At 32.7% G+C, this 26295-nt stretch overlaps 1 protein-coding gene across 3 annotated transcripts; it reads left to right on the top strand.

The window, feature by feature from the left end:
• Positions 1-1152: 1152 nt before the first annotated feature.
• LOC148615745 (metallophosphoesterase 1-like) lies at positions 1153-22123 on the top strand. 3 transcript variants are annotated; one of them, XR_015922039.1, is made up of 10 exons: positions 1160-1288; positions 6019-6391; positions 10707-10777; positions 11835-11976; positions 12898-13084; positions 14666-14746; positions 16004-16126; positions 16936-17076; positions 17513-18379; positions 18411-22123. XR_015922039.1 is itself a non-coding variant. In XM_088582285.1 (9 exons), the coding sequence occupies exons 1-9, from the start codon at positions 1244-1246 to the stop codon at positions 17675-17677; spliced, it is 1068 nt and encodes a 355-aa protein (XP_088438411.1). In that variant the 5' UTR covers positions 1153-1243; the 3' UTR covers positions 17678-22123. The 3 variants fall into 3 exon arrangements, 2 of the variants coding, with proteins under 2 accessions (XP_088438411.1, XP_088438409.1); XM_088582285.1 differs by having other exon boundaries at positions 1153-1288; positions 6279-6391; positions 17513-22123; XM_088582283.1 differs by having other exon boundaries at positions 17513-22123.
• Positions 22124-26295: the final 4172 nt, after the last annotated feature.

Below are 26295 nucleotides of genomic sequence, written 5' to 3'. Positions count from 1 at the left end.
AGCTGATACCAACATTAACCGAGTCACAAGTCACAAATGAACCCATACCAGACAAAGGAATCAATCCTCACCAAGTCACCTATACCAGACAAAAGAATCAGTCCACACCAAGTCATCACCAAATTAAATATCACGACTCGTATCTTCCACCCTGACAAAACATTGCACTATTCATTCTGTCTCACTAAACGAAAACCCCTCCGACACAGTTATTCTCCATACTCTTATCTTGGAAGTTGTCACATCAGCATACTGAAACCTAGGCGCCCCTCTTCAATCCAACTTAAAAGTGGACAAGCATGCCGTTGCAGTTGATGCCATCATTTCAAAAGCTGATAAAACACTCAGATTTCTCAAAAGGACGTAGTGAGTGGCACATGACAAATTTTGTTTTCAAAAATGTTTCATTCATTTCATAAAGTAATTATAACCTTTCTCAAAGTTGAATGTTTATTTTTTATTAACTGCAATGGTTAAAGAGAAATAAATTACAATTCATTGAAAAGGGGAGATAACTTTTCCATTTTCTGCGAAATTTGGTTGCTTTCTTAGAGAACTTTAAAAACATTTTCTAAGTCATCCATTGTCGTTTTAAAGAAATCTTTGTATATACATAATATAAAATTACATTGGAACCACAAATTCCGTGAGATGAAATTTATATCATATGCAACCCTTATCATAGGAGCTGCCTGGTTTCTACATTGACAGTCTCTTAACATTTTAATGTGAATAGGCCACGTATGCACCCATCACCTATTATACTAAGGTATTACTGGAAATCCTGAAGATGAAGAAGAAGACGAAGAAGACGAAGAATTCATAATCTTAGTCGGTAGGACAAAGTACAGCAAATAAAACAATAAGTTCTGGTGAGCTTTTAACAGACACAATTTGCACAGAAAAAAATCTATAAAATAAAACACAGTTCGGCTTTAATAAAAAAATAATCATGGGTATCAAGATTCAAACGGTAATAAAAAGACAATGACTAACAAATAAATAATGAATAACAAGTAAATACAGAAAATAGGCACGCACAACAATTATGAATTGAATATATATATAGATAGATGTAATCACTTTCAATGACCTCAAGGGCAGTGAAGTCATGTGCTTCGTATATCATAATCTTTTTGGTCTGTATGTGTGCATTTTCCGGATAAAAGTCCGTCATTGTTCGAAGTTAAATTTTCTACTTACAAAATCATGTCAACTTCGTCTGTCTGTCGATGTGGCGATTATGGACCGGTATTCTTTTTTCTTGCGTCTTTCATGTGAGAAAAAGGTTAGATATCAAAGCTCTAATTCAATTATCCCTCACATGCATCGCTCAATGAGTAAATCTGGTTATAATTTTAATTTCATCATTGTTGAAATCTGAACTTCGCCCCGACTACAGGCACAGGGCTTGCTCCATAGGCACTTGTTTCTATCAATGGCCGGTTACTATCAAATATGAATGTAACTTAATCTGTGCAAAATATAGATACATGATGAAATAAACGGTGCAAGGTTACTTAAAGTATATTCGAAAACTTGTTGGCTACATTTTTGTACCTTCCACTTTATTCATATTTGATAGTAACTAGCCATTGATAGAAACAAGTGCCATTGGCTTGCTCCTTTTGTCAAATAAATGCAAACTGCATATTTGATAGGTGTAGTAAATCCCTGTGCAAAAGGGCACGAGCTTCATCATGTAATTTCATTGTTACCCATATAGGTAGAACGATACTACATGTATTTATTTCCCATTGGCGACAATAGTGAAACTTGGAAAAAATCACACCTTTAAAAAAATGACAAAGCTATAAACTGACTTTTTTCCAGTAATATCTTCATTTCTCTAACCAAAATTGCGATCAAAGTCATAGCAAAGCCATCTTGATTCTTTCGTATTTTAAGCAGATGATGATTGGGGTCAAAGATCCCCCCTTTTTCTTCAAATGGCACATAAATTAAAAAAATTCATAAGATTTATATAAAATGGTTTTCAAAAAATATAATGCAATTTTTTAAAAGTATAATAATGTTAGAACCTGGAATTAATAAAACATTTTGGGTATTGGCACAATTTGTCCAATCACAGAGTCCAGAAGTATTTACCTGAGTATGGTACACGAAAGGCCAACCTGAAATAATAAGAAATAGTACTGTTCTACCTATAAGATGCTCCATCTACTTTTTACTTATATGTAGTTTAGAGGGTCTGATTAATAATTTGAGTACATAACATGAGTATTATTTTTATGTGTTGAACAGATCCTCCTTATATAACAGTTCGCCATGCATTGCAGGAATATGCACCATTACCTTTTGGGTAAACATTCACACCATATGACAAAGAAGGAAACAAGTGTTCAATGTATTAACTTTCAAATTGTAGAAATGAATTTGATTGTGAATAAATTTTCTCATTTATTTTTTTTGAATTTGAAAAAAACTTAAGAATTTGAAATAGATTTGGAGGAATCCAACACAAAATAGGGGGCTTACAAACTTCAATCTATAATAGTGCATGCACATGTTGTTCAACTTAAAGAGGCCCTTTAATGCTAAAGTGATTGTCTCATTCATACATTACTACAGTAAAACCCGTGCAGTTTGCATAATATGTCCTGAAAATGTTGATTCATATGTCCCACATAAAAACCCCCATGGGGATTTTCAAAAGTTGGCAGGTATGTGACCTCAAAATAACTTTTAGTTAAAATAAACTAAGTGTTTTAATTCAGATGAGTTTTTAATTTTTAAATTGTATAACAATTTGTAAACCAATCAGTGTGCCCTAAAAATCAAACATCGCGACAAAAAGTGCCATTTTGTAAAAAAATTACCATGCCCTTTTCTAATCCTAGATTTAACACTAACAACACTGATGACTTGTCTCATCAGCACAGTGTTAACAGACAGTAATTCCATTAAGATTTAAACAGTTTAAACCATATGTACATCTACAATTTTTGATGCAACTGACAGCATAAATTAGTGGAACTGCAGGGAAATATATATTTTCCAGGACTTTTGAAACTTTTTCCTACCTAACATACATGTACTACACATAAAAATTCTTCAGACTTTTACTTTTTTTGAACATTGGCATTTAATTTTCCTATTGGGAGTAATATTATACAGTAGCATTTTTTATTTTTAACTGAATGGTGGTGGTTCTTCATTTCTCCTTTTTCTGCTAATAGTGCAGTTTAAAAACAGTTATAAAATATGTTTCAAAAATGCTTTATGCAATTTATGTAAATAATAATGCATTTTTTGTTAATAAGAATAATGTAATAGTCTAAAATGCAAAACAAAATATTTCAAATATCAGCACAATTTATCCAATCAAAGAGTCCAGTAGTATCTAGTATGATACACCAAAGAGAAACCTAAAAATAGTACTAACTTTGATATATTGGTTGGTCCATTAATGCTGTCAGAAATATACATTCTGTAGATAAAAAATTAGTTGAACATACATGTATAGAAAATTTTAAACAAAAATATGGTCTGGGCTATCAGCTTGTATTTCCTAATTTTTCCCCCTGAACTAACATCATACATTTCGATTGCAAAAGACCAAAACAATGTGTTTCCTATACACCCTTAGTCCAGTCAAAATAAATAATAGTAACAGAAAATATTTTGATTGAAATATGTAGCATTATGACCCAAATTAACACGTAAAAAATGTCTAAAAAATCTAACATGCCGAAATCTCAAAATATGCAATTCAAATTTCACAAGGAAATTAACATTGGAAAGGGATGATAACTCGATAAAACTAATAATTTTTGTCAGAAAGTATGATACTTTGACGAAAGTTTTTTTCTTATTGACTATCACACATACTATGCTGCTCATGAAATGCAACACTTTTGATTTTGATTAAGGATTTTTGGGGAATATTTTATTACAAAAATGCTTATTTTCTGGCACTTCCATCATTTTGAATTTAAAAAAAATTGTATTGTGTATATCTGCTAGTTTTTAATCAACAGTGTTGTCTTAATAAAAAGAATTTTTTAACCACAAAATGTAGAATATGAATTGATACTGTTGATCAACTTTTATCAAGAGACTGGATATCTTGAACAAGATCATTATGGGTTAAGTGGGACCGGGAAAAAAACCCCAACAAAATGAAAATTCCAGCAGAATGTCACTGCCTGGAATATTCTATTCCAGTGCTGCCAAAAAACAGGACAGTGCACTGCAAGAAGCTTTGCTTTACTCAATCATATAATTTGCTGTAATTAATTTGGTAAGGGGTAGAGTATAAATTAGAAATTCAATTTCATGAATATATAATACAGCCAATCATTCAATCAGCAGGATGATTTCATTTTGTCCAAAATATTTAGTTAGTTACACATTTAGCTTAAAGAAAAAGTAACGTTTATCTCAATAAAAAAATAAACATGAAAAAATGCCTGCTTATAATGTGTGTATGTAAGTAACAGTTAACACATATAATTAAAAAAAGTGTTAGTAAATGATGTGTGCGTACATGTTCACTTTTCCCTGATGACTCCCCACTTCTACCTAGTGTCTCTCTAAAAGAGAAGTCACTTCTCCCCATTTTTCTCAAGTAGCTTGAGCACTGCTAAATCTAAGTTGTTGTTTAGAAAAATATATGAAAAATTTTTCCAAGTTGTTGATGATCCTCTAATCAATGCTAAAATGTCTACTGTTGCTACATTTTACTTATCAGAGAAGGCAAAACTTTATTGTTATTTGCAGCTATTTTGTCAGAGTTATCTCCCCTTTCCAATGGTGATTTCCTTAGAAATTTAAAAAGCTTATTCAGGGGTTTTCACACGTTAGTTTTAGTTAGATGTTTTTCTGTGCTTATTTTGGTCATATTGCAATTTGTTGAGGGCAAAATTTTTGCTGCATTGACTGGACTATTTTATAAAAAAATATGTAGATGGATAGGAACTTTTTTTTTTATTTCACCTTTTTTTTTACACTGAGTCTATGGGAGAAAAATTCTTACTTTAATAGTGCTGACTGAAAAATGTAAAAAAAACTTTAGGGTTACTTTAGATGAAAAAATAGGGTGGGTAGGAAAATTGATAAACACATATCTGTTCAATTTAACCTAAGCTAAATATTTTGCTTTAGAGCACTTGCACATGTACTTGGTCAAAATTCTTAAACAAATCTAAGATATGGTATTAAAAACTGATAAAATCTTGAGTTCATCGAAGGTCCAAATGGCTGGAGTTCATATAAATCCAAGAGGTTTCCAAAGTTGGTCTTTTGCATTGAGTTAGTGTAAAGATTCTTAACTAAAAATACATATATAAAGCTAAAGAACTTAAAGGACTCCAGATGGTTTTGGTCTGAATAATTGACTGGGGTTATTAACATACTGAATTGTACTGTGCTGTGTTTCTCTTCTATCCTGTTAGATAATATGCTGGTAGGCTAGATTAATTTTAACTCATGTCTCTGTAGGATAGATTAAATAGATACTACAATGTATTTCGTTAAACTAATGCAGGAAAAATCAGTTTATCTTGCCCATATTTGACATGGTATTTGTCAGAGTTAACTATGATTGGCAATGCCTTAATGTTATATGCAACAATTGCAATGATATGTAAAAATAAAGATATACTGTTAAAGTATTTTTTTTTGTGGGGTTTCAGTTTTCATGGTTTTGGTAAACCACAAAATTCAGTTCCAAATCTTAAGGAAATTTCTAATACAATTGCAAGGTGGTTTGTCAAAATCCACAAATCCACAAATTCAAGAATCTACAAATCTTTTTCCCTTACACATGAAAATTGGTAACCATGAATAAAAGTACTTTTACAGTATGTGTATTATAATGTCTTAGTATCAGATAAATAATAATATTTGTTGACTTTTTCTTTTAACTAGGTTCAAATTTTATATGTTGCCTTTTTCTTGTATTTATTGTATTCAGTTACCTTTACTTTTGTTTACATTCATTGAAAGTATTTTTGGCAGAAAATATTTACAGTATATTACGGTTTGTCATTTCAGATAATCTATTTTTGATCAAGAAACATGTGAATTCAGGGATGATGGTTTATAAATAACAGATGCCAACAAGTGACCAATTAAATTTCATTGACAAAATGGCTTATATAATATGTCAGCTGCCAGGCATATTTTGTTTTTACTTCAAAAGCAACAAAATTGTCAGGTTTATTGTGCTTTTATTCTTGTTACTGTTCTATTGTGAATTTCTGCATTATTACTTTGTTTTGCTGTTATGTAAATGGCCAACACTTCCTCACCAGCAGGCAAAAGGAACAATCGGAGAAATGAAGTCACCACCTCTAAAAGTAATGATCATAGCTGACACTCATTTACTTGGTTCAAGAGAAGGTCATTGGTTGGACAGATTACGAAGGTAGATAATAGAATAACATACAGTGTATAATACACCAGAAAACCATATGAGACTTAGAGAAGTTCAACTTAGGTAGGCTGGTAGAAAGTATAGGCCAAATTGTCTGAAATGACCTTCCCAAGGGCAGGGGCAGATCCAGACACAATGATAAGGAGGGGTGCCAGCCTGGGTTCCTTGGAAAAAGGAGGGGTGCTAGGACATTATTTGCCTTTTTTTTTCGGCAATTTTACACATGAAAATGACAAATTTTCCAATAAATAGGAGGGGTGCCAACTCCCTGCACCCACTATGGATCAGCCACTGCAAGGGAGAGCAAAATCATTGTCAAATAAGACAGTTGGTCTTTATACACTAGTTAATTTACAAAAAAATGCTCTATATATGGATATTCAAATCTAGTCTCACAGGTAATTGCTGAATACAGGTGGTTGTTATTAAGTAGGCTTTTTTGTATACTCAGGTTAAAAAAATTATCAAAATTAAAAATTTTGTGCTGCCTAAACAGTGTAATATTTATAGAATTCTGGTTATCTTGGATGTTAGACATAAAGAGTAATCAAGGTTATAGCGGTAATCAAAAGAATACAATCCAGGAACAAAGACCAGACATGGAAAACAGACATACATAACAAAGAACATAAAACAACCAAACCAATATGTACAAGGTAACAAAAATAAATGAGCAACTCAGACTCCAGTAATAACTGGGAGCATGGACCTGGTGCACAGGTAGGGTAAGCATCCTCTGCTTCTCTAGAAACACCTGCTGAGTTGCTGATATAAATATAAGTCTGGGGTAGACAGACGAGGAAAGGAAAACTATGACACATTGAATAAATCAGTTTTCATGGTGCAGATGGATACACCATAACGATCCATGAGTTCATGATGACGACCATAATCAATCTTGTAGCAACATTACCCTGTTCCAGAAGCCTATTTGTTAGAGTTCTAGCGCGATACAAAAAGTGCGTAGTTTCGGCAAGCTCTGGCATAACATATGAATTGTGATATGAACACTCCATATGCAGGTGCTGAAGGGATGTTGCCACAGATGAAAGGAAAGTCGACAATTTTGAATGAAAAGTCGTCACGTTTGTTGTAAAGTTTGGTCAATAGTTTTCCTTTACCATTGATTTCTAAGTATAGGTCAAGATATGAGGCTGACCTTACAGTGTCTGTAGTATCCTTTATCTCAAGTTCTTTGGGGTAGATGCGATATATCAAATCCCCCAAATTAGGATTGTTGAAAGATAACACATCATCTATGTAGCGGAAACTGAGATTAAAGGGTCTAGCCAAACGATGTTCTTTCATTTAGATCAAATCAGCTATAAAGTCAGCCTCATTAGTGTAAAGGAATAGGTCAGCAAGTAAAAGAGCAGAATTTGTTCCCATTGGAATGCTGACCATTGGTTGAAAAACGTGTCCACCACACTGGACAAATATGTTGTCAATTGAAAATTCCAGCATTTTGTAAACATCTTCCTCTGTATATTTGGAAAATGATTTGGAATAATTTCTTACAAAATATGAGGAATCTCTACCAAGAACTATATATTTGTACCTAGGTGTACCATCTTTTTTGGAAAAAACAACGATGTATAATGTTTTTAAGTCCAGATTTTAATTGAATATGGGGAATAGAAGTATACAGTGTTGAAAAATCATAAGTTTTAATGCTATTATATTCATATAATAGTCTTGAACTGATTGTCTTCAAAAGATCTTTTGAATTTTTCAGGATCCACATTGAATTAATACCACTACTGGAGTAACAAGTGTTGTGGTAGGACTGCAGACCCTCTTTGATGGTTTTGAGTATAGAAGTTAAAAGTTTTGAAAGAGGTTTGGTGGTACATTTTGCAGATCCAGCTATGAAACATTGTTTGTATGGATTCTTGTGGTTTAGGAATCCAGTACATAGGCGGCAAATCACAATCATCGTCCTTGGAAGAGAGACCAAAAGAGGATAGCACAGATTTATGGTTTTCCACAATCTCTTCTTTTGGAGAGTGTGGTAGCAGTGTAGGTTTTATCACTGCTATTATTTTCTATGTCTAGCTCTGATAATAAACATTTAATGTAAAATGTTTTGTAGACAAAAACATTGTTGTCTTGGGCTTTGTCTGCTAGTACGACAACATATTAGTCAATTATAGTAGACAATGTTTTTGCTACATTGGGGTCTTTGAAAACCGATGTAGCCTTGGCACTCATTGACCTACTTAAAACTTTCATTCGTTTCAAAATTAAAGACCTCACGGCCTTTAACCACTCTGACAAAGAATCAGTGTCTTCTTGTTCTCGTTTTATCCATTTTCTTGCATAGTCCTTGACGGCATCCATAAGAACTTTAAAGTTATAATTCCAATTAATGGAGTGTGGTTCACGGTACTTGGAACCTTTAGAAAGGATATTACGCAGAGATTCGTTTTCGATGATGGTTAAATCTCCCATAACGTGGTTTAGCCTTGAAGTCCTCAATCTCCAGGTTCTGCAGTAGCCTTTTATGATTGAAAATTTTGGATGCAATGGATGATGTATAGAAATATGAAGTAATTGGTATGGATTTGTCTTTGAAATATGGGGGAATTTTGTTGGTGACGTTTTTGTGATGGAGGATGTTATATAATTGCATCTATACCTTTGTTGACAAACGGTAGTGGAAGAAATGATGGTTTTTCTTCATCTTGACTTTTCACACAAACTGGTTTAAAGAGTCTGTGGAAACTAATATCCAAAGTGATGGCAACAAGTCTGTATAATGATGAGGTGGGGTCAGAAACAGGTGTGTCAACACTTGTTTTGTAAAGGGAGTGTAGTAGAGTGAGAGGTATAGAATAAAGTTTGGTTCTAATGTGGTTTTTGTATGAAAGGAAGGAGACCATCTATGGAGACATCATGTAACTTGGGTGACGTATAGTGGCAATGGCCATGACTCCTTTCCCATCTTGGATTTTTGTCAAATAAATTCATCACATTTATGCTATTGTTATATTGCCTTGAAAGGTTTCCTATACTTTTGATATTGTCATTGCATCCATAAGATATTGCAGTACCTAGTTGGTGTATCCACTACTCATCTCTTTCCCTACGATAGTTTTAACTTAGAATGGGACTGTTCATAGGATGGTAATTTTTTTTCTAAAATACGAACTTACATAGAGGTGATTGAATGATCTTGTTGATTAAAGTGTTGATAATCTGTCAGGAATTTGGTGGAGTTAATTCCTGAACAATGACTGCACATTCTTTTGTTTATTCATTCTTGTGTTTCTCCAACATATACTAAACCACATAAATTGCGTTCTAATCCATATATAAACACTCTAAAACCTTGCTGAGAAAGCTATGTTTACTAACGAGGCTCTGCCGAATTAGAGAATATTGAAATTTCACCCAGTGGTGTCTGAGACATCTCTGTCTTGCATTCTCTGGCGGTGTTGGATTCTTTATTCATTTTGTGATTATTATGCCAATTCAGATTGCCCTGTTTGCCAACATTCCTTCATATTCACAAGACATCATAAAATATCTTATTGTACATGTTTTATCTTACCAATGACAAAAAGAACTTGATGTATTATGATTAGCAGAAGGATAATATCTGTCTGTAGATTCTCAATAACATTATACAGATTATTATAATAATAAGTAAATCATCAAATGAATCATTATAGGTTACAGACCACCAATTCAACCAATGAGCATTTGGAACGTACGCAAAAATAGTCGTACGCAGAAATTACCCCTGTTCCTCATAGTGCTGTGAAAAAAGTTCTCATCTTATTTAAAAAATTTAAACAGTTTCTGAAAGGAAAAACATTTCTGTACATTTTATAGGTGCACTTTGCTTCTTATGATGTGAAGCCTAATCTCCATAATGATTTTTAAATATACCCCTATCTTGTGAAAACACTTGGATTTCCCATGCTATTTATAGACCCTTCACTTCCGGTGACCAGTACTGCACTGCAAGTCTGCTAACCCCACATGCCATTCTGAGGATTGTGAGCTGACATATGTAGAATCATGCTGATATATAGTCCTCTGCAGGTTAAAGTTAAGGTAAAGTCCAGAGAAGCCATTGAATATTGTGAAATTAGCATAGAAGCCTATGGGAAGTGGAATTAGTGGTTTTTAGCCTATATACATATACATGTACACGTATGGTTAAACCTTGCATATAATTGTTTTTTAAAAGAGATTTCACAGACTCTTTTGTAAGGCATATGATGTATATATACAATTATACATGCATAATTATATTATGATAAGAAATTATAAACTATGGATACATTTTTCTTTTCAGAGAATGGATGATGGAAAGGTCTTTTCAAACAGCAATGACAATTCACCATCCTCAAGTAGTATTTTTCTTAGGTGAGTATACATCGTATTTACCAGTATATATATGTGTATGACATGTCAAAAAAAATATATAAACAAACAAAACAAAGAAATAAACTGTTATATAAAACTGTTATGATGCTTTAGTAATGTTTTGCAGATCGGTAGTTAATTTTCAACTCAAATCAATTAGATTTTAAGGTAGATCATATCATACCTACAATTTCTAGTAGATAAATTTTCCTTGTTTTTTTCTGGAAGATGACATAGAATTAACTTCAGGATTTTAATGTAAAAAACACAGGTCACCAAACTTGATATCAAGATAACTGAACCTTAATAAAGGCAATTTTTATGCTATGAGGATTTTGTGGGGAATTTCACTATTTTGCAAACTATCAAAAAGTAGTGGATAGAAATTCTTTTAAATTTAAATAAAGAAAACTTAACTGACATTCTTTTAATATTTCAAGAAGAAAATTTGGGGCTCAGTGTAATAGATCTACTTTAATATAAAAATTTTGAGTAAAAAGTAAGATGAATAAAATTTGATACCATAAAGATCTACATTAAACTTTACAAACTTGTACATCCAAGTCTAATTTTTCAAATGACTAGATAAAGCTGTGGAGATGAAAGCATCATTTTACATGACACACACCCATATTTTTTTATAAGTGTGCATCATGGTAAAACAATTGAAACTTTCTGCTACTCTGACTTCTATGTAAGGAGAATTGCATCAGTAGTTCCATTTGTATGGTAAAAATATATGTGACTTTGTACAGAAATACATGTATTTTTTTTAAGCCAAAGAAAAGACCCACACCTTTCATTAAAGAAATTATGTGGGGAACATAAAGTTTTCATGAGTATTTTTTTAAGTCTTCACATTGGCCCTAAAAATGTGAAAAACAAAGCAGCAAATTTTCCATTGTACTAGTTTGTCAGTTATGATATAACACTGCTTTTATTGTAACAGGTGATTTGTACTAGTTTTGTCAGTTATGATATAACACTGCTTTTATTGTAACAGGTGATTTGTACTAGTTTTGTCTATTATGATATAACACTGCTTTTATTGTAACAGGTGATTTGTTAGATGAAGGAAAATGGTGCTCAAATGAAGAGTTTGCATATCATGTCAGAAGGTTTCATAGTATGTTTAAAGTTCCATCTGATACTGTTGTTCACACAGTAGCAGGAAATCATGACATAGGCTTCCATTATATGTAAGTTCACATCATGGAGTATTATTGTATACTTTATAATTTTATTAGTTAGATATCTTCACCAGTAGAATATTTTTTGTTGGTATATTTTCACCTTTGGAGAATACAGAAATATTACCTATCTAATATTTGCTCTATCGGCCTCATATCTTGACCTACACTTAGAAATCGATGGTAAAGGAAAACTATTGACCAAACTTTACAACAAACGTGATGACTTTTCATTCAAAATTGTCAACTTTCCTTTCATCTGTGGCAACATCCCTTCAGCACCTGCATATGGAGTGTTCATATCACAACTCATACATTATGTCAGAGCTTGCCGAGACTATGCAGACTTTTTGTATCACGCTAGAATTCTAACAAATAGGCTTCTGGAGCAGGGTTATGTTGCTACAAGATTGAAGTCATCACTACAAAAGTTTTATGGCCGTCATCATGAACTCGTGGATCGTTACAGTGTATCCATCTGCGCCTTGAAAACTGATTTGTTCAACGTGCCATAGTTTTCCTTTCCTCTTTCGTCTACCCTTGACTTGACTTTTTATGAGCAACTCAGCTGGTGTTTCTAGAAAAGCAGAGGACGCTTATCCTACCGGTGCACCTGGTCCATGCTCCCAGATTTTAGTGGAGTCGGAGTTGCTCATTTGCTTTGTTACTTTGTATGTATGATTTTATTTACTCTATGTTCTTTGTTGTCTATGTCTGTTTTCCATGTCTGGTCTTTGTCCCTGGATTATATTCTTTTGATTGCCGCTACAACCTTGATTACTCTCTCTACTAGTAATTTTGATTTATTTCAATTTTGAACTAGACAACAAGATTTTCTTGAAAATAAAACATATTTTCTCTATCATAACGGTAAATTCACTGTAACACAGTGGTAAACGTTGTTAAGCAATATTTATTATTTTATCACAGGATAACAGATTATAATAGGAGAAGATTTAGTAAAGCTTTCTCTACCTCACCAGTACAGATGGTACATATAGCAGGGGTTACATTTGTTTTGTTAAACAGCATGGCCATGGAAGGTGATGGCTGCAATCTCTGTAGCCGTGCTGTCAATGATCTTGAAGATATATCATGGGAGTTAAAATGTGCCAAAGTAAGTTTTGATGGATTGACAAATGTTTGGTAATGAATTAATACAGTTTTTGTGTCAAAATAGACTCAAAATTAGAAAAAAGTGGCATTTCAGAATCAATCTCAAGTTGGATTTAATTTTTTGAAAGTCTACATATCATACAATAGCTGGAAAACACTTAACCACTGGGTTGTTAGACACCTAACCACTGGGTCGTTAGACACTTAACCACTGGGTCAGTAGACACTTAACCACTGGGTCGTTAGACACCTAACCATTGGGTTGTTAGACACCTAACCACTGGGTCGTTAGACACCTAACCATTGGGTTGTTAGACACTTTACCACTGGGTTGTTAGAAACTTAACCATTGGGTCGTTAGACACTTAACTACTGGGTCGTTAGACACCTAACCATTGGGTCATTAGACACTTAACCACTGGGTCGTTAGACACCTAGCCACTGGGTTGTTAGACACTTAACCACTGGGTCGTTAGACACCTAACCACTGGGTCGTTAGACACTTAACCACTGGGTTGTTAGACACCTAACCACTGGGTCGTTAGACACTTAACCACTGGGTCGTTAGATACCTAACCACTGGGTCATTAGACACTTAACCACTGGGTCGTTAGACACCTAGCCACTGGGTCGTTAGACACCTAACCATTGGGTCGTTAGACACTTAACCACTGGGTCATTAGACACTTAATCACTGGGTTGTTAGACAACTAACCACTGGGTTGTTAGACACTTAACCACTGGGTCGTTAGACACTTAACCACTGGGTCGTTAGACACTTAACCACTGGGTTGTTAGACACTTAACCACTGGGTCGTTAGACACCTAACCACTGGGTTGTTAGACAACTATATATTCCACTTCAGTATATTTACTTTTATGTCAAGCTTCAAGTAAACTATACTCGGCGTCACATAAATAACATACTGTTAAAATTTGAATAAAAATATTTTCTATGACTTTATTGACACCTACCGTCGTTTAAATTGTCTTAAATGACTTGCTCATTCGTTTAGCCAAACGGCTTCTCCCTAAACAAGTCGCTTATTAGCTTAAATCATGCGTAACAAATCCTTACGGGAAAATCCCATACTAATATCCGCCATGTTGGTTTCTACGGGACGATTTGTTTAAAAACGAAGTTCGTAAGTTCCCGTTGAACTTCGGTGACAATCGTCTGCTGGATCAACTTCTTGGTATTGTACGTTGTTCGCGTAAAATAAATCCGAGATATCCGAAATAACGCCAAAATGCATTCTGGGTTCTTCGGTTTATGGACAAACCATTTAAACGTAAACAACATCTCCTAGCAACCCGATCACTGTAAACATGGCCGACTTTTTACAATGTAAATATTGGCACCGAGAATTAAAATCTGACTGGAATTTAACGATTCAATGTTTAGGGAGAAGCCGTTTGGCTAAATGAATGAGCAAGTCATTTAAGACAAATTAAACGATGGTAGGTGTCAATAAAGTCGTAGAAAATATTTTTATTCAAATTTTAACAGTATGTTATTTATGTGACACCGAGTGAAATATTGTTTGTTTTAAATAACTAAAGAGATGTTTATGTTTTACAGGGTATATCTGAAGGGAAGGAAATGCCACCTGTTTGTAATGGATTTAATAAATTCAAGTATTCACCACCTATATTGATGCAGGTAGGTATGTGTGTACTGTTAGTTTCTCAGAATGACACTGTGTTACAATCCTACAGTCAATTATTTCTTTTGCTCAAGCTGGCTTAATGAAAATGAGAAAGTAGTTCAGTTAGGACAACTGTTAATAATTGTCAGTAGACACTTGGTTTTCGTGGGACAACTGGAAAATTACATAGGAGAAGTAGCAACATATGTTTTCACATGTGTAAAACTTATAGAAACATATGTTTAGGACCAGTATAATAAAAATACTGGTATGTTTTTGTGCTTCAAGATTCATGCAATCATAAATCATATGTTTTCAAAAATCATATAAAAACTATACTCTTTTCATCTATGAAATATAAATACATCATGATTTTGTAAATTGTTTTTAATGAATTGATTGGTTTGTCAGAAACATATGTTGTTCTTTGGGGTCCTAAACATATGATAAGCATATGTTTTGTTGGTGTTTTCAAAACATATGAAAAACATATGTTGCAATTTTCTCTTTGTAGTTGGTTGATATTTAAAAAAAAATGCAACAAGGTTCCAAATAGCAAAAGGAAAGTTGGTACTTATTTAGAGGGTTATGACCCAAATTGCATTGGGATAAGTGGCAAAAATGGGACAAAGCAAGCATTTTATTGATGTTCATTGTATTACTCCAGTAAAAGCATATGGATGTCTATTATATTTTTACCACAAAGCTCAGACTGGTATTGATTTAGAGGATAAAGATATGAATTGTTTAGGAATAAGGGAGCCAGAAAGGGTCAGAAACAGGCATTTTCCTGATGTCTTGACAATAACTTTATTTATAAATAAAGATCTCTTTGAAATTATAACACAAGGTGTCATACCACAAGAGGAAGACTGCAATTGATTAAGGGTTTGTAATATGAGCCAATAAAAAACAAGGGCAAAGAATGGACCTGAAACAAGCATTTTTATGATGTCTGAAGAGTTGTGTATAATTGAATTTATCTCTCTGAAATTGTAATGTGAGGTACCAAGCCACATCAAGAAGGGTGGGATTTATTTTGGAGTTAGGATAAGGTACCAAAAGGGGGATACAAACAAGCAGTTTCCTAATGTCTGGATGATAAGTTGAGTAAAAGGGAATTGATCTCATTAAAATTGTGCCACAAGGTATCATATCCCTGTAGGATGATTGGGATAGACATTGGGGTTACAATTGGACTTTTTTAGAAATTAGGGGCCAGTAGTCTGACCTCTGCTATTGTATCAGTTATTTGATTATATTTTTTGCAGCATTTTCCAATGTATCGTCCATCTGATGGTAATTGTACTGTACCAGATGCAGCACCTGAAGATGAGAAATACATTCCATTCAGAGAGAAGTGGGACTGTTTATCTCAGGATGCCTCTAAACAGGTCAAACATTGTTTGTAAGATTATATAAACCAAAACTAATTATATTTTGAATTTGTCATTTGTGTACTGTTTTCATTTAAGTAGTAATCTTTGTAAGAATCATACAAATTCTGTAATATATGATACACCTCCAAAAAGGCTACTCATTTTTATTTTTGTTATTTAGTTGTTTTATGGGTCTATATGATGAAATGTATAATCATTTATTCTGATCTGATTGTTCTTAAGACATAATTCACATTGAAAACTCAAAAGTTTCTGTTGTATATCAGTGTCACTTACAGAATTACTCCCTTCATTTTGAATTCTATACTTGTAAATCATTCTATATAATTTACATTTCCTAAGATCAAGGGTTATTTGAAAAGCCAGATGTTAATTTCTGTTTACTTTAACCTTTTGGACAAAATATCAAAAATAAAAGTATGTAGGATTTCCAACTATGCATCACATTTTGCATTAGTTGGACTGTCTATCATTTATACAGAAGGCAGAGATGAATTTCTTATTCAGGGCCTTTCAGAGCTTACTTAAAGGTGTGTTCACACTTGTTGAAGACTTTTTGGGGATATCTGAAAGTATTATATTTTTTACCACAAAGCTCAGACTGGTATTGATTTAGGGGATAAAGACAATAATTGTTTAGGAATAAGGGAGCCAAAAAGGGCCAGAAACAGGCATTTTACTATCTTGGATTTAGGTTATACATTGGTGCTTTTGTTGCCTTTCATCATATCTGTTCTTTCTCTATCTACTGGATTCCAGCATTCTGTCATATTTTTCTATCTTTAAATACCATTCTGTTTCAGCTATTTGATTGGATTAATCCACGATTAATTATCAGTGGTCACACCCATCATGGATGCTACATTTTACATGATAACATGGTTCCTGAATGGACAGTTGCATCATTTAGTTGGAGAAATAAGAAAAATCCTTCTTTTTTATTGGTAAGTAGACATCTGTCATAAGGTTTCATAAGTTATAACTTTGAAGGAAGATACACATTTCAATGAATTGATGGTTGCAACTTTCACCACATTTATTTGAGAGGTTTAGGCATATTGTGAAACACTTAACCTCTAGATAACCTTTCTGTGAAAGATTTAGGTGTATTGTGAAACACTTGTTCTCTAGATAACCTTTTTGTCACTTTTCCATTTAGATCTGACTATGTATATTATACAGACACCTTACATGTAGTAGTATTGTTTCATGAATTAAAAAAAATAGACTCATCGTAAATGTAAAGCTCATTTAGGATTCTTCATTATTTATATACTTGAATTTTATACATGTGTAAATGGTTACTGATTATTTCAGGCTCTCTTAAGAGCATCTGGTTTATATACTTGAGCATTATACATGTATATATGATTATTTCAGGCTGTGATAACTGAAACAGATTATGCCATCAATAGGTGCTATTTACCACATGAACACACAGTGTTTTCAATTTATATTACTGGTTTCCTGTTAATTCTGTTATCATTGGTATTTCCACGAAGGTCACCAATAGTTATATATTCTGATACTACAAAACTACATTGAGTAACAGGATCTAGCCATGTCATCAAATGGTTGTGTTATGCTCAAGTTTTAATGGGTGAAGAATTATGTCATTACAATGTATTCTCTCAGGTAGTGAAACTGCTTGATAATTCTATATCTGTATAATTTTGGTACATACATTTATGTCATATTACACTACAACGGATATTATATATAATGTTGTCTCTTGCAACAAGAAATTTTTATGTCGGCTGCCAAATCACATGACCCAATTTGCTTTTTTTTTATTGATTATTTATTGTAGTTCACATAGTCAAATAGACTGTGGTAATATGTTGAGTTACAGTACCTGTACTAAATTGTTCAACTATAATTGTGGTCCTTAATTAATCCATTTTAGATCAGTCATTGAGCCATCTAACTTGTAAAACTGGAAATCACTTCGTTATACACCAAGTGACAGCTGATCAGTTCATACATTTTTTGGAATCGTTTGCTCTGTTTTTCCATTTTACCTAAATTTACTGAATGATAAAAATTTAGACATTAATTGTCTAATATTCAATATTTCAAATTCAAAGTAAATGTGCAATTGTGTTATAGATTCATTCCAATGATTTTTTAAAAATTTACATGAATCAATCATTTGTTATTTTACAAGTAAATCTGGGATCAGGACAGTCCCTGGTAATCAGTTGTTGATCAGGACAGTCCCCTGGTAATCAGTTGTTGATCAGGACAGTCCCTGGTAATCAGTTGTTGATCAGGACAGTCCCCTGGTAATCAGTTGTTGATCAGGACAGTCCCCTGGTAATCAGTTGTTGATCAGGACAGTCCCTGGTAATCAGTTGTTGATCAGGACAGTCCCTGGTAATCAGTTGTTGATCCATCAAATAGTTGCACCTATTGGTTTAGGGCTATATCTTTCTATAATTTGAAATAAGTTTCCTTGCTTTCATTATGTTTCATTGTTATATAAATCTTAAAGAGTGTGTTAGAGCATTCTAGTATCTAACATTTGGACCTTCATGCTCTAAAATAATGTGGAGGGGAAATGCAATTATACATGTCATATTTTTTTCTAATATGAGGGTTTTATGCAATAAAAAACAAAAGCAGGTTGTACATAAGATATTAAAAAAAAATATCTGCCTGAAATATATATATCGAGTAAGACATAATCTAGAGTTAATCCATTTTGACAAAATAATAAACATCAGAGAGTTTATTACTTTTAACAAGAGGAAATATCAAAAATGTAAACTATAAACCAAAATTTCTGACAAAATTAAGTAGGGCATTAAAATTTCTTAGCATTTTATAATTTTGTTGAAGTGAGCAGTTTTCAGGTTGTATGTAACAATTATAAAACTGTTCATTTTACAGGAAAACTAGGAAAGTGGTATGAAGAAATGGATTGACCAATCAATTTTTCTTTAATTTTTATCTCTTTCTACCCAGTTGTGTATCAGATTAGGGAAGAATGATTAAAGACCATTGGATACCATCACAGATTTAGTGAGTATGAGGACAGTATATACAATGCTGTATAGAAGGAGCCCTTTACTTTCACTTTATACATTAAAACTTCAGAGCTTCAATCTGTTTTCACTGTGTCATATATGTTTTAATTATTTATAATATAAGTAATGCATTCCTATTTTTATACACTATTCATTATAAATGTGACTTATTATGGTATACTGTTGTTCATTGCAAATATGACATATTGTGGTATAGAAGTTTTCATGAAATAATTGTGAACTGTGAATATGTACTGGAAAAATTTTCTTTGTTTTTTTTTTATAAGAAGTTTTATTTTCTGAATTATGCGACTTCATTCATAAAAAAGTGTGTGGTTGGACGGAGAGAGTTTTCTTACAATAATGCTAAAATGCTTTCAAATACTTTAAATATCTGATTTCGAATTTTTGTATTTATGGTTCCTCATTAGGTCTCACTAACCACTTCCGGGTCAAATGGCCACCCCCCTATGTAGTACCAAAAACACACTGAACCTAGACATATGCATTGTAAGTGCATTATTTGTGTGTATTATGATTAAAAGTAGTCAAAATAAAGCTGAGAATGTGTACATTAAAATCATATTGTAATTAACTACAAAAGTGTATGAATATTGTTTACATGTGTGAGTAATTTACCTCCATGCTGTCAGTTAGCGGAACAGGTGAAAATGTGGATTTTCAGTATTATTTATTCAAGTAAATTTTGTGAAGAATTTCTACAATCATCGTACCATTAGCATAATGATTTTGGAAGCCTTATTTTCCAAGCTTCACAACGGTTTGCAACTTTAAGATGTCATTTGTCCTGGGAATTCACACTGAGACTTTGAGAATTACTTTTTTAACATGTGAAGTAATGGAAACGTTAGAAGTGGTTAGTGAGATCTTAATGAAATTCTGATTATTGGACTTTTATTCACAAAGCTTCAATAAACCTTTTGTTTGATGTGATGTTGGTCATAATGTAAGGGAACTCCCTGTCATTTTACATTGATTTCTATTCTTTAGTATCTAAGTTTGTTTTACCTCAGCTGTTTATTTTAAATGACTTAATCTAAAAATATATGTTTTGCCTTATTACATAAACTCCAAGTTTGTCAAGTGAATGATTCTAGGGCTTCCATTTTTCATTTTGGTTTTTACTTGTTTTGAATAGAATGAGATTCTATTGACATGTCTCAAATTCATTAATCATTTCATTAATAAAAATTGCATAAGTAGAATCTTAAAACTTAAAACAGAATAAAAATCAATATTTTTAAATAAGAATTAATGAAGAATTGATGGTTAGAAAACGTTGTATTAAAAATGTGTTTGTTTTAGTTATATTTATAATTGCCATATGATTTAATTTTTGTAAATTTATTTTATCATTTCATCAAAAATGTATTATTCCTCCTCCTATAACCTTGGTTCCCTTGATTACTCTTTCAAAGTTAACAGCTCAGCAGAAATTTAATGGTAAACTTGCTCAATGCAATGTTAACTTGTTATTACTGTTCTGTGTCTTTGTCTAATTTCGTATGTCCAATTTGTATATTTTGTATTTATGTGTTCAGAATGGACTGATTCAGAAACCATGGAATTATAGGATTGATATTGTGCATGAGGTCCATGATTGGTCAAGATATATTTTATGAGTATGCTGCAATAGGGTAACATTGTTTATAGAGGTGAAAGTTGAATTTTGGAATTGATCCATTGATTATAACTTGAGTCTTCCTAGTATTGTATGTGATGTAGCTGATCTTTGTTTCATATGAACCCTTTTAATAAATCTGATCTTCTTTAAAACCTGTTACCATGACAACTGTTACAACAAGCCAATGTAATAGAATTTTATTACATAGAAATTCATCATGAGCAATTTGATCAGGGTCTATAAAAAGTCACAAGTGTGAAAATGAGTGCAAGCTTAGGTGTCATTATGGTAGGAGGGAAATGATTTTCCACCATTAACTTTTGTGAAACAAGTCACTGATTAAGATAGATCATACCTATTTTATATCATCTTTGGAAGGAATCTTGCTAATTTATTTTCATTGAGAAAAAATGTTGCCTGTGATGTTCATATTTAAATGATTTTATAAAAAGAATATAAAACTTTGAATGGCAAGGCATTTTTGTTCATACCCTTTAATGGGCAAAAATCTAAATTTTGTGCAAACTGATCCCCTGTACAGTATTTCAACACTAAGGCCATAAATCCCCTAAAGGATTCAGTTTTGATGTAATCATAAGTTTCACATTTATTACATTTATGATAATTTATGTTAATTTTAAGTCATTGATATAAATATCAACAAAAAATATTTTTCCTCTTCAGATTTATTTTATTGAGTGAAGTTATAGTCAGTAAACAGATAAGTATGATAATGGCTTGGTATCATCATGAAAATTATGTTCAAATGTGCAGATACCAGATGAGTGAATGTTTTACAGCAGAAAATATTTTCAGAAGTTTACTTTATAATAATCAATTATCAAGATAAGCTATATTCAAGTACCCATTCAGATTTGTACATGATTGGTTATAATCTTAGTAATATATCCTTCCGTCATACTAAGTGGCTGTGTAAGAAAAACTCTTTAAGTAATGCAAATTTTCAAATTCTTTATTAAAGCAGAAACATTTTTTTTTTCTAAATCCAGATTGGCCTGGTCATTTATATATATAAAAAATATTCAAGTGTTTTCTAGTTGCATTTTATTCAATTCCATTACAGAATGAAAAAATGTTTTAGTCCTCCATTTTAATTTTTATCAAGGCAAACATAAAAAACGGTGCAGTCCTGCAACTTTTAACACCAAATTGTCATTGGACAACTTTTTAACACCCACATTTTCTGTGCATGTTGATACTTAGCTGCTATCAATGGGAAGAGGCAATACCTGTTGTTGTTTATATTTTTATAAAACGTTTTTTGATTGAAATAAAATAACTGATTAAATATTGAAAGTCTTGTGTTTATTTGTTATCAATTGTTCAGAACTGTTCAGTATGATACATAATGAAGTCAGAGAGATGGATGTAACGTATACGGTGAATCAAGTAAAAAGATTTGAACATGAATTAGACTCATAACTTCACCAAAAAGTCTCTTTTACAATCGATTCTTTTGTACAATTGTTTAGTTCTTGTTTTATTAAAAAAAACGAATTTTTTACACTATTGTAAGTTATGCCTTTCCTAATCACCCATCGTGATAATTTAACAGGTGCTTCTTATGAAAATCGACTGAAAATGTTAACAATGTAAACTATCTTAAATTCAGTTGAACAGATTGTTGTTTGCTATATTTTCCTCAAAAGTTTTCCTTATTATACTACGATCATGGTGATACTGTTAGGATTTTCCTAAATGGTGATTTATATCATTCAGACAATTTAAAAGCAGTTTTTGCGACTGACCCTACTTGTGATCAGAGCCATTGAGAATAAAGCCCTTATACATATGAAAGTGTCATTTATTGCTTTAATTTGTGTATGAATTATATATCGTCACGACGATTTAATGTGGTATACTGACTCGAGTGTAATAGTGTAATCAATATTCTAAATTCAATCAAACTTAATATGCTTGTAAGTTGTTAATTTGTCGACTGATTTTGATTAGTACCAATTTTAGTTCCACTAATGGCGTTTTAATGTCAAACTTAAGTAAGTTTATAGACGAATCGTTATTAACGTAGACGTTAGAAGAAATGTGTATGGCTAGGCTGTTGTAGATAATATTATCTGCTTAGTATCACTTACTGGTTCATATTAGCAGGTCATGTATTATTACAATCGTGTAGGATTCCGGCGGTAGAAAGGCTTGGTAATTTCGTGCATTTGTGTTTGTGTTTGTGTGTGGGGGGAGTGGAGGTTAGAAGTTGACCCATTAAAAGACTTGCAAAAGATTCTCACACCAAAGTATTTAAACCCCACCGCATACTTCTGCGCCTGTCATAATTCAGGAATTTGTGGCCTCTATGTGTTATGTATCGTTTTCACTTTCACTTAGTATACAGTGGCAACTTTTACGCTGTACCTGTGTGTTGTGTTGTTATGGGGCCAGGTGAAGCCTGCCCTGTGGTGTAAGGTTTTCCTCGTCGTTCATTAATGGCCTTGAGCTGACATATTTCATCCCGGTGGTGGTGTTGTCTCTTTGACAAATTCATCTTAAGCATTCTCGCTATATTATAATCACTTCCCGCGACGTAATATGCTTCTATCAACTTAACTAGACTTTGTTAGAAAAAATAAAGGTCTTCGTCGGAAATATGAAATTGAAATTTTGCATGTCTGAGGTTCTGATGTTTTGTATACTAACCATATTCTAGCATCTAAGTAGGATTTTTTATTGTCATTCAGAATCCTTCTTTTTTTGGTAAGTTAGTCGTTCTAAATAGAATATTTTTCATTGCATATACAAAAAAACATGATTTGTGATTTCTTCTTGAAATTCGACCTCTACGTAAACAATGTAAGTCATTGTGAAAGGTAAAAAGTACCATATGAATCTTAATGATACACAGAGATGATACGGAAAATGAACAACCCGAACTCCACTAAATCTAGAACTATGAAGCAGGTGTACCAGTACTGTATTTAAAATGATGTTGAAAATGTCTGACATGGATTACCTTCTACTTGCGTTTTCCACTGACAAGTTTGTGTTCAATATATCATACAATTAATGTTTGTTTAAACTATATGAATGAACAGTATCAAGACTATGTATTAATTCTTCACATCTCCCTTTTCTTATAGATGTTTTGATTATATTAATTTCACAAAAAATATGAGAAAAAAACAAACAAACAAAAAAAAAAAAATGTTTTGTGGTAATTGAAAAAAGATCGTTGATGAACAATTTATACCATGCTCCATGTTACCTCTTCTATGTACTATAACTGTTCTTGCCTCTGAATTCTAATACCCATAAAAATCTAGATGACACAATACATTTACATATATAAAGAAGCTCAAGTATAATGTCTGGATGCATTTTCTCTTGCCGTTAGTAATATCAATTTACTGTCATATTTTCTCAGACATTGCGGATAATAGACTCTTTTCTATCATTGAAATAAAGACGAATTCTTCAGAAGTCTTGTTTATCTGTTAAATATAATAACAATGTCTGTATGTTGTATTGAACACTTTCCAAATTATTTCTATTCTTGAACTTCTTTATACTGACAAATATACACGGTCTGACCGATAAAACAGGAAACAAAGACATAACCGAATTCTATATAATTAAGTACGCATTTTCAGATGCTATTACACTTTGAAATCGAAATAAAAATAAATGATAGTATCTTTCTTTGTACGGTACTGATATAACAAGAATAGGTACGGTGTATATGTCAAAGAGACAACAAACCCACCGGGATGAAAATGTCAGTCCAATGGCTACCCAATGCTTCAATTTACGACGAAGAAACCCTCAAAACACAAGGCAGACTGCAGCTGACCCCAAAACATCATTATACACAGGTACAGCGAAAACGTTGCCCCTATATACTCAAATAACATAAAAAGTAAACTAAAGGTGAAACCGAAACGAAACAAGACATACAGAGGCCAGATTCCTGACTTGGGACAGGCGCAAAAATGCGGCAGGGTTAAAGTACTTTGGCGTTATCAGAACCCTCCCCCTTTTAAAATCTGGCCACCGTTGAAAAATACCACACAATTAAACACACATAAAAATCAGTTCTGAAAGGTCTGAGTCCCTTGTTACAACGGAAATAAAGAAATTGGTTATAAATTACACTAATATACAAACTAAGAACTACTAACAGTTCACTGACATGTTGAAATCTACAGAAAGCAATGTCCACATCGTATGTAAAATCAATCCCAATCCTTCCCTTGTGGGGTTGAGAATCACGGTACATCATTAGTCAAACAATAAGGACGGCAGAAACTGCTTTTAAAAAATAGTGTTGTAATTTTTATGTAAAAGACCCTTTGCGCAAATCAATGTTAATATAAAAAAAGATATTCTTAACGATGTGACAACAAAATCAAAACTATATCCCTTACGAATGAACCTTTTTATCGAGTATCGAGCTTTCCGTGCTTTGTGTAGAATATTACCGCAAAACAAAGGGTGAGAGACCCGTGCGTATTAATCATACACAAGTACATTGGTATTATAAAGTATATGAATACTAAGATCAAGAAATGGACATTCTTTATTGTCAGTATTTGCTTTATTCAAAGAAAGTTCTTCAGGATATATATCTTTCGGATAAATATTAAAGTCATCGTTGTTTAGAGCCAAAACATCGTCCAGATATCTAAAGGTGTAATGAAAATTTTCAACCAAATATTGCTTGGAAGGGTCTTTATTTATTCCAGCCATAAATTCGTAACCATACAGAAAGAGGTCCGCAATAAGTGGTACACAATTGGTCCCCATGGGAATTCCAATAACTTGACGATAAACGGTTCTTCAAAATATAAAAATATCTATTAATTACATGCCTATGAAAGTGAATTTGGAATGAGTTTCTCCTGGCGTTTTATTGACTGCTTCCAACGGTTGAACAGTTAAATATTTAGTGTCACGATTATGCTTTTTACAATGCTGGTATATGACACTTTTGAACTTTGTTGGTCTGTTGAAACGATACATACATTCCTGTGTACGTTTGCATAGGTATCCAACGGTTTCACCCACATACTGAATGCCACATCCCGGTTTTCTTCATGTTTTTAAGTAGATCAAAAGGTTAGTATTTCAGGAGATATCAGAATCAAATTTCAAAGCAAAAGTGCGACCATTAACATTGGACATTACTTTATTAATCGAGAAAAGACATGGACAAGTTAATTATTTGTTGGCATGACATTTATCGATAGAAAGGTACTCATGACTTTTTTATTGAAAGTATTATCAATAGTATTGTTTTTAGAAAGTCGATTTCGAATGTTGAGTCCTGAGGGTACCTTATGAGAAGGATTAGTAAACTGGATATTTTTGCTGTTACATAACTCCATTGTTGTTACACGTTAGTCATTGTAAGAGTAAACAAAACGCCTAGAAAACTGGTCCCGTGCATAATATTTGAAGCAAGTAAAATGATGGACTGTACGGTGTATTATTTAGTGCTATTTATCATGAATTACCCG

The sequence above is a fragment of the Perna viridis genome, chromosome 5 (assembly GCF_037379345.1).
Source record: "Perna viridis isolate PV_CMFRI_1.1 ecotype Kerala chromosome 5, ASM3737934v1, whole genome shotgun sequence".
NCBI classification, from domain to species: Eukaryota; Metazoa; Mollusca; class Bivalvia; order Mytilida; family Mytilidae; genus Perna; species Perna viridis.
This window is presented reverse-complemented; position numbering and strand designations above follow the sequence as displayed.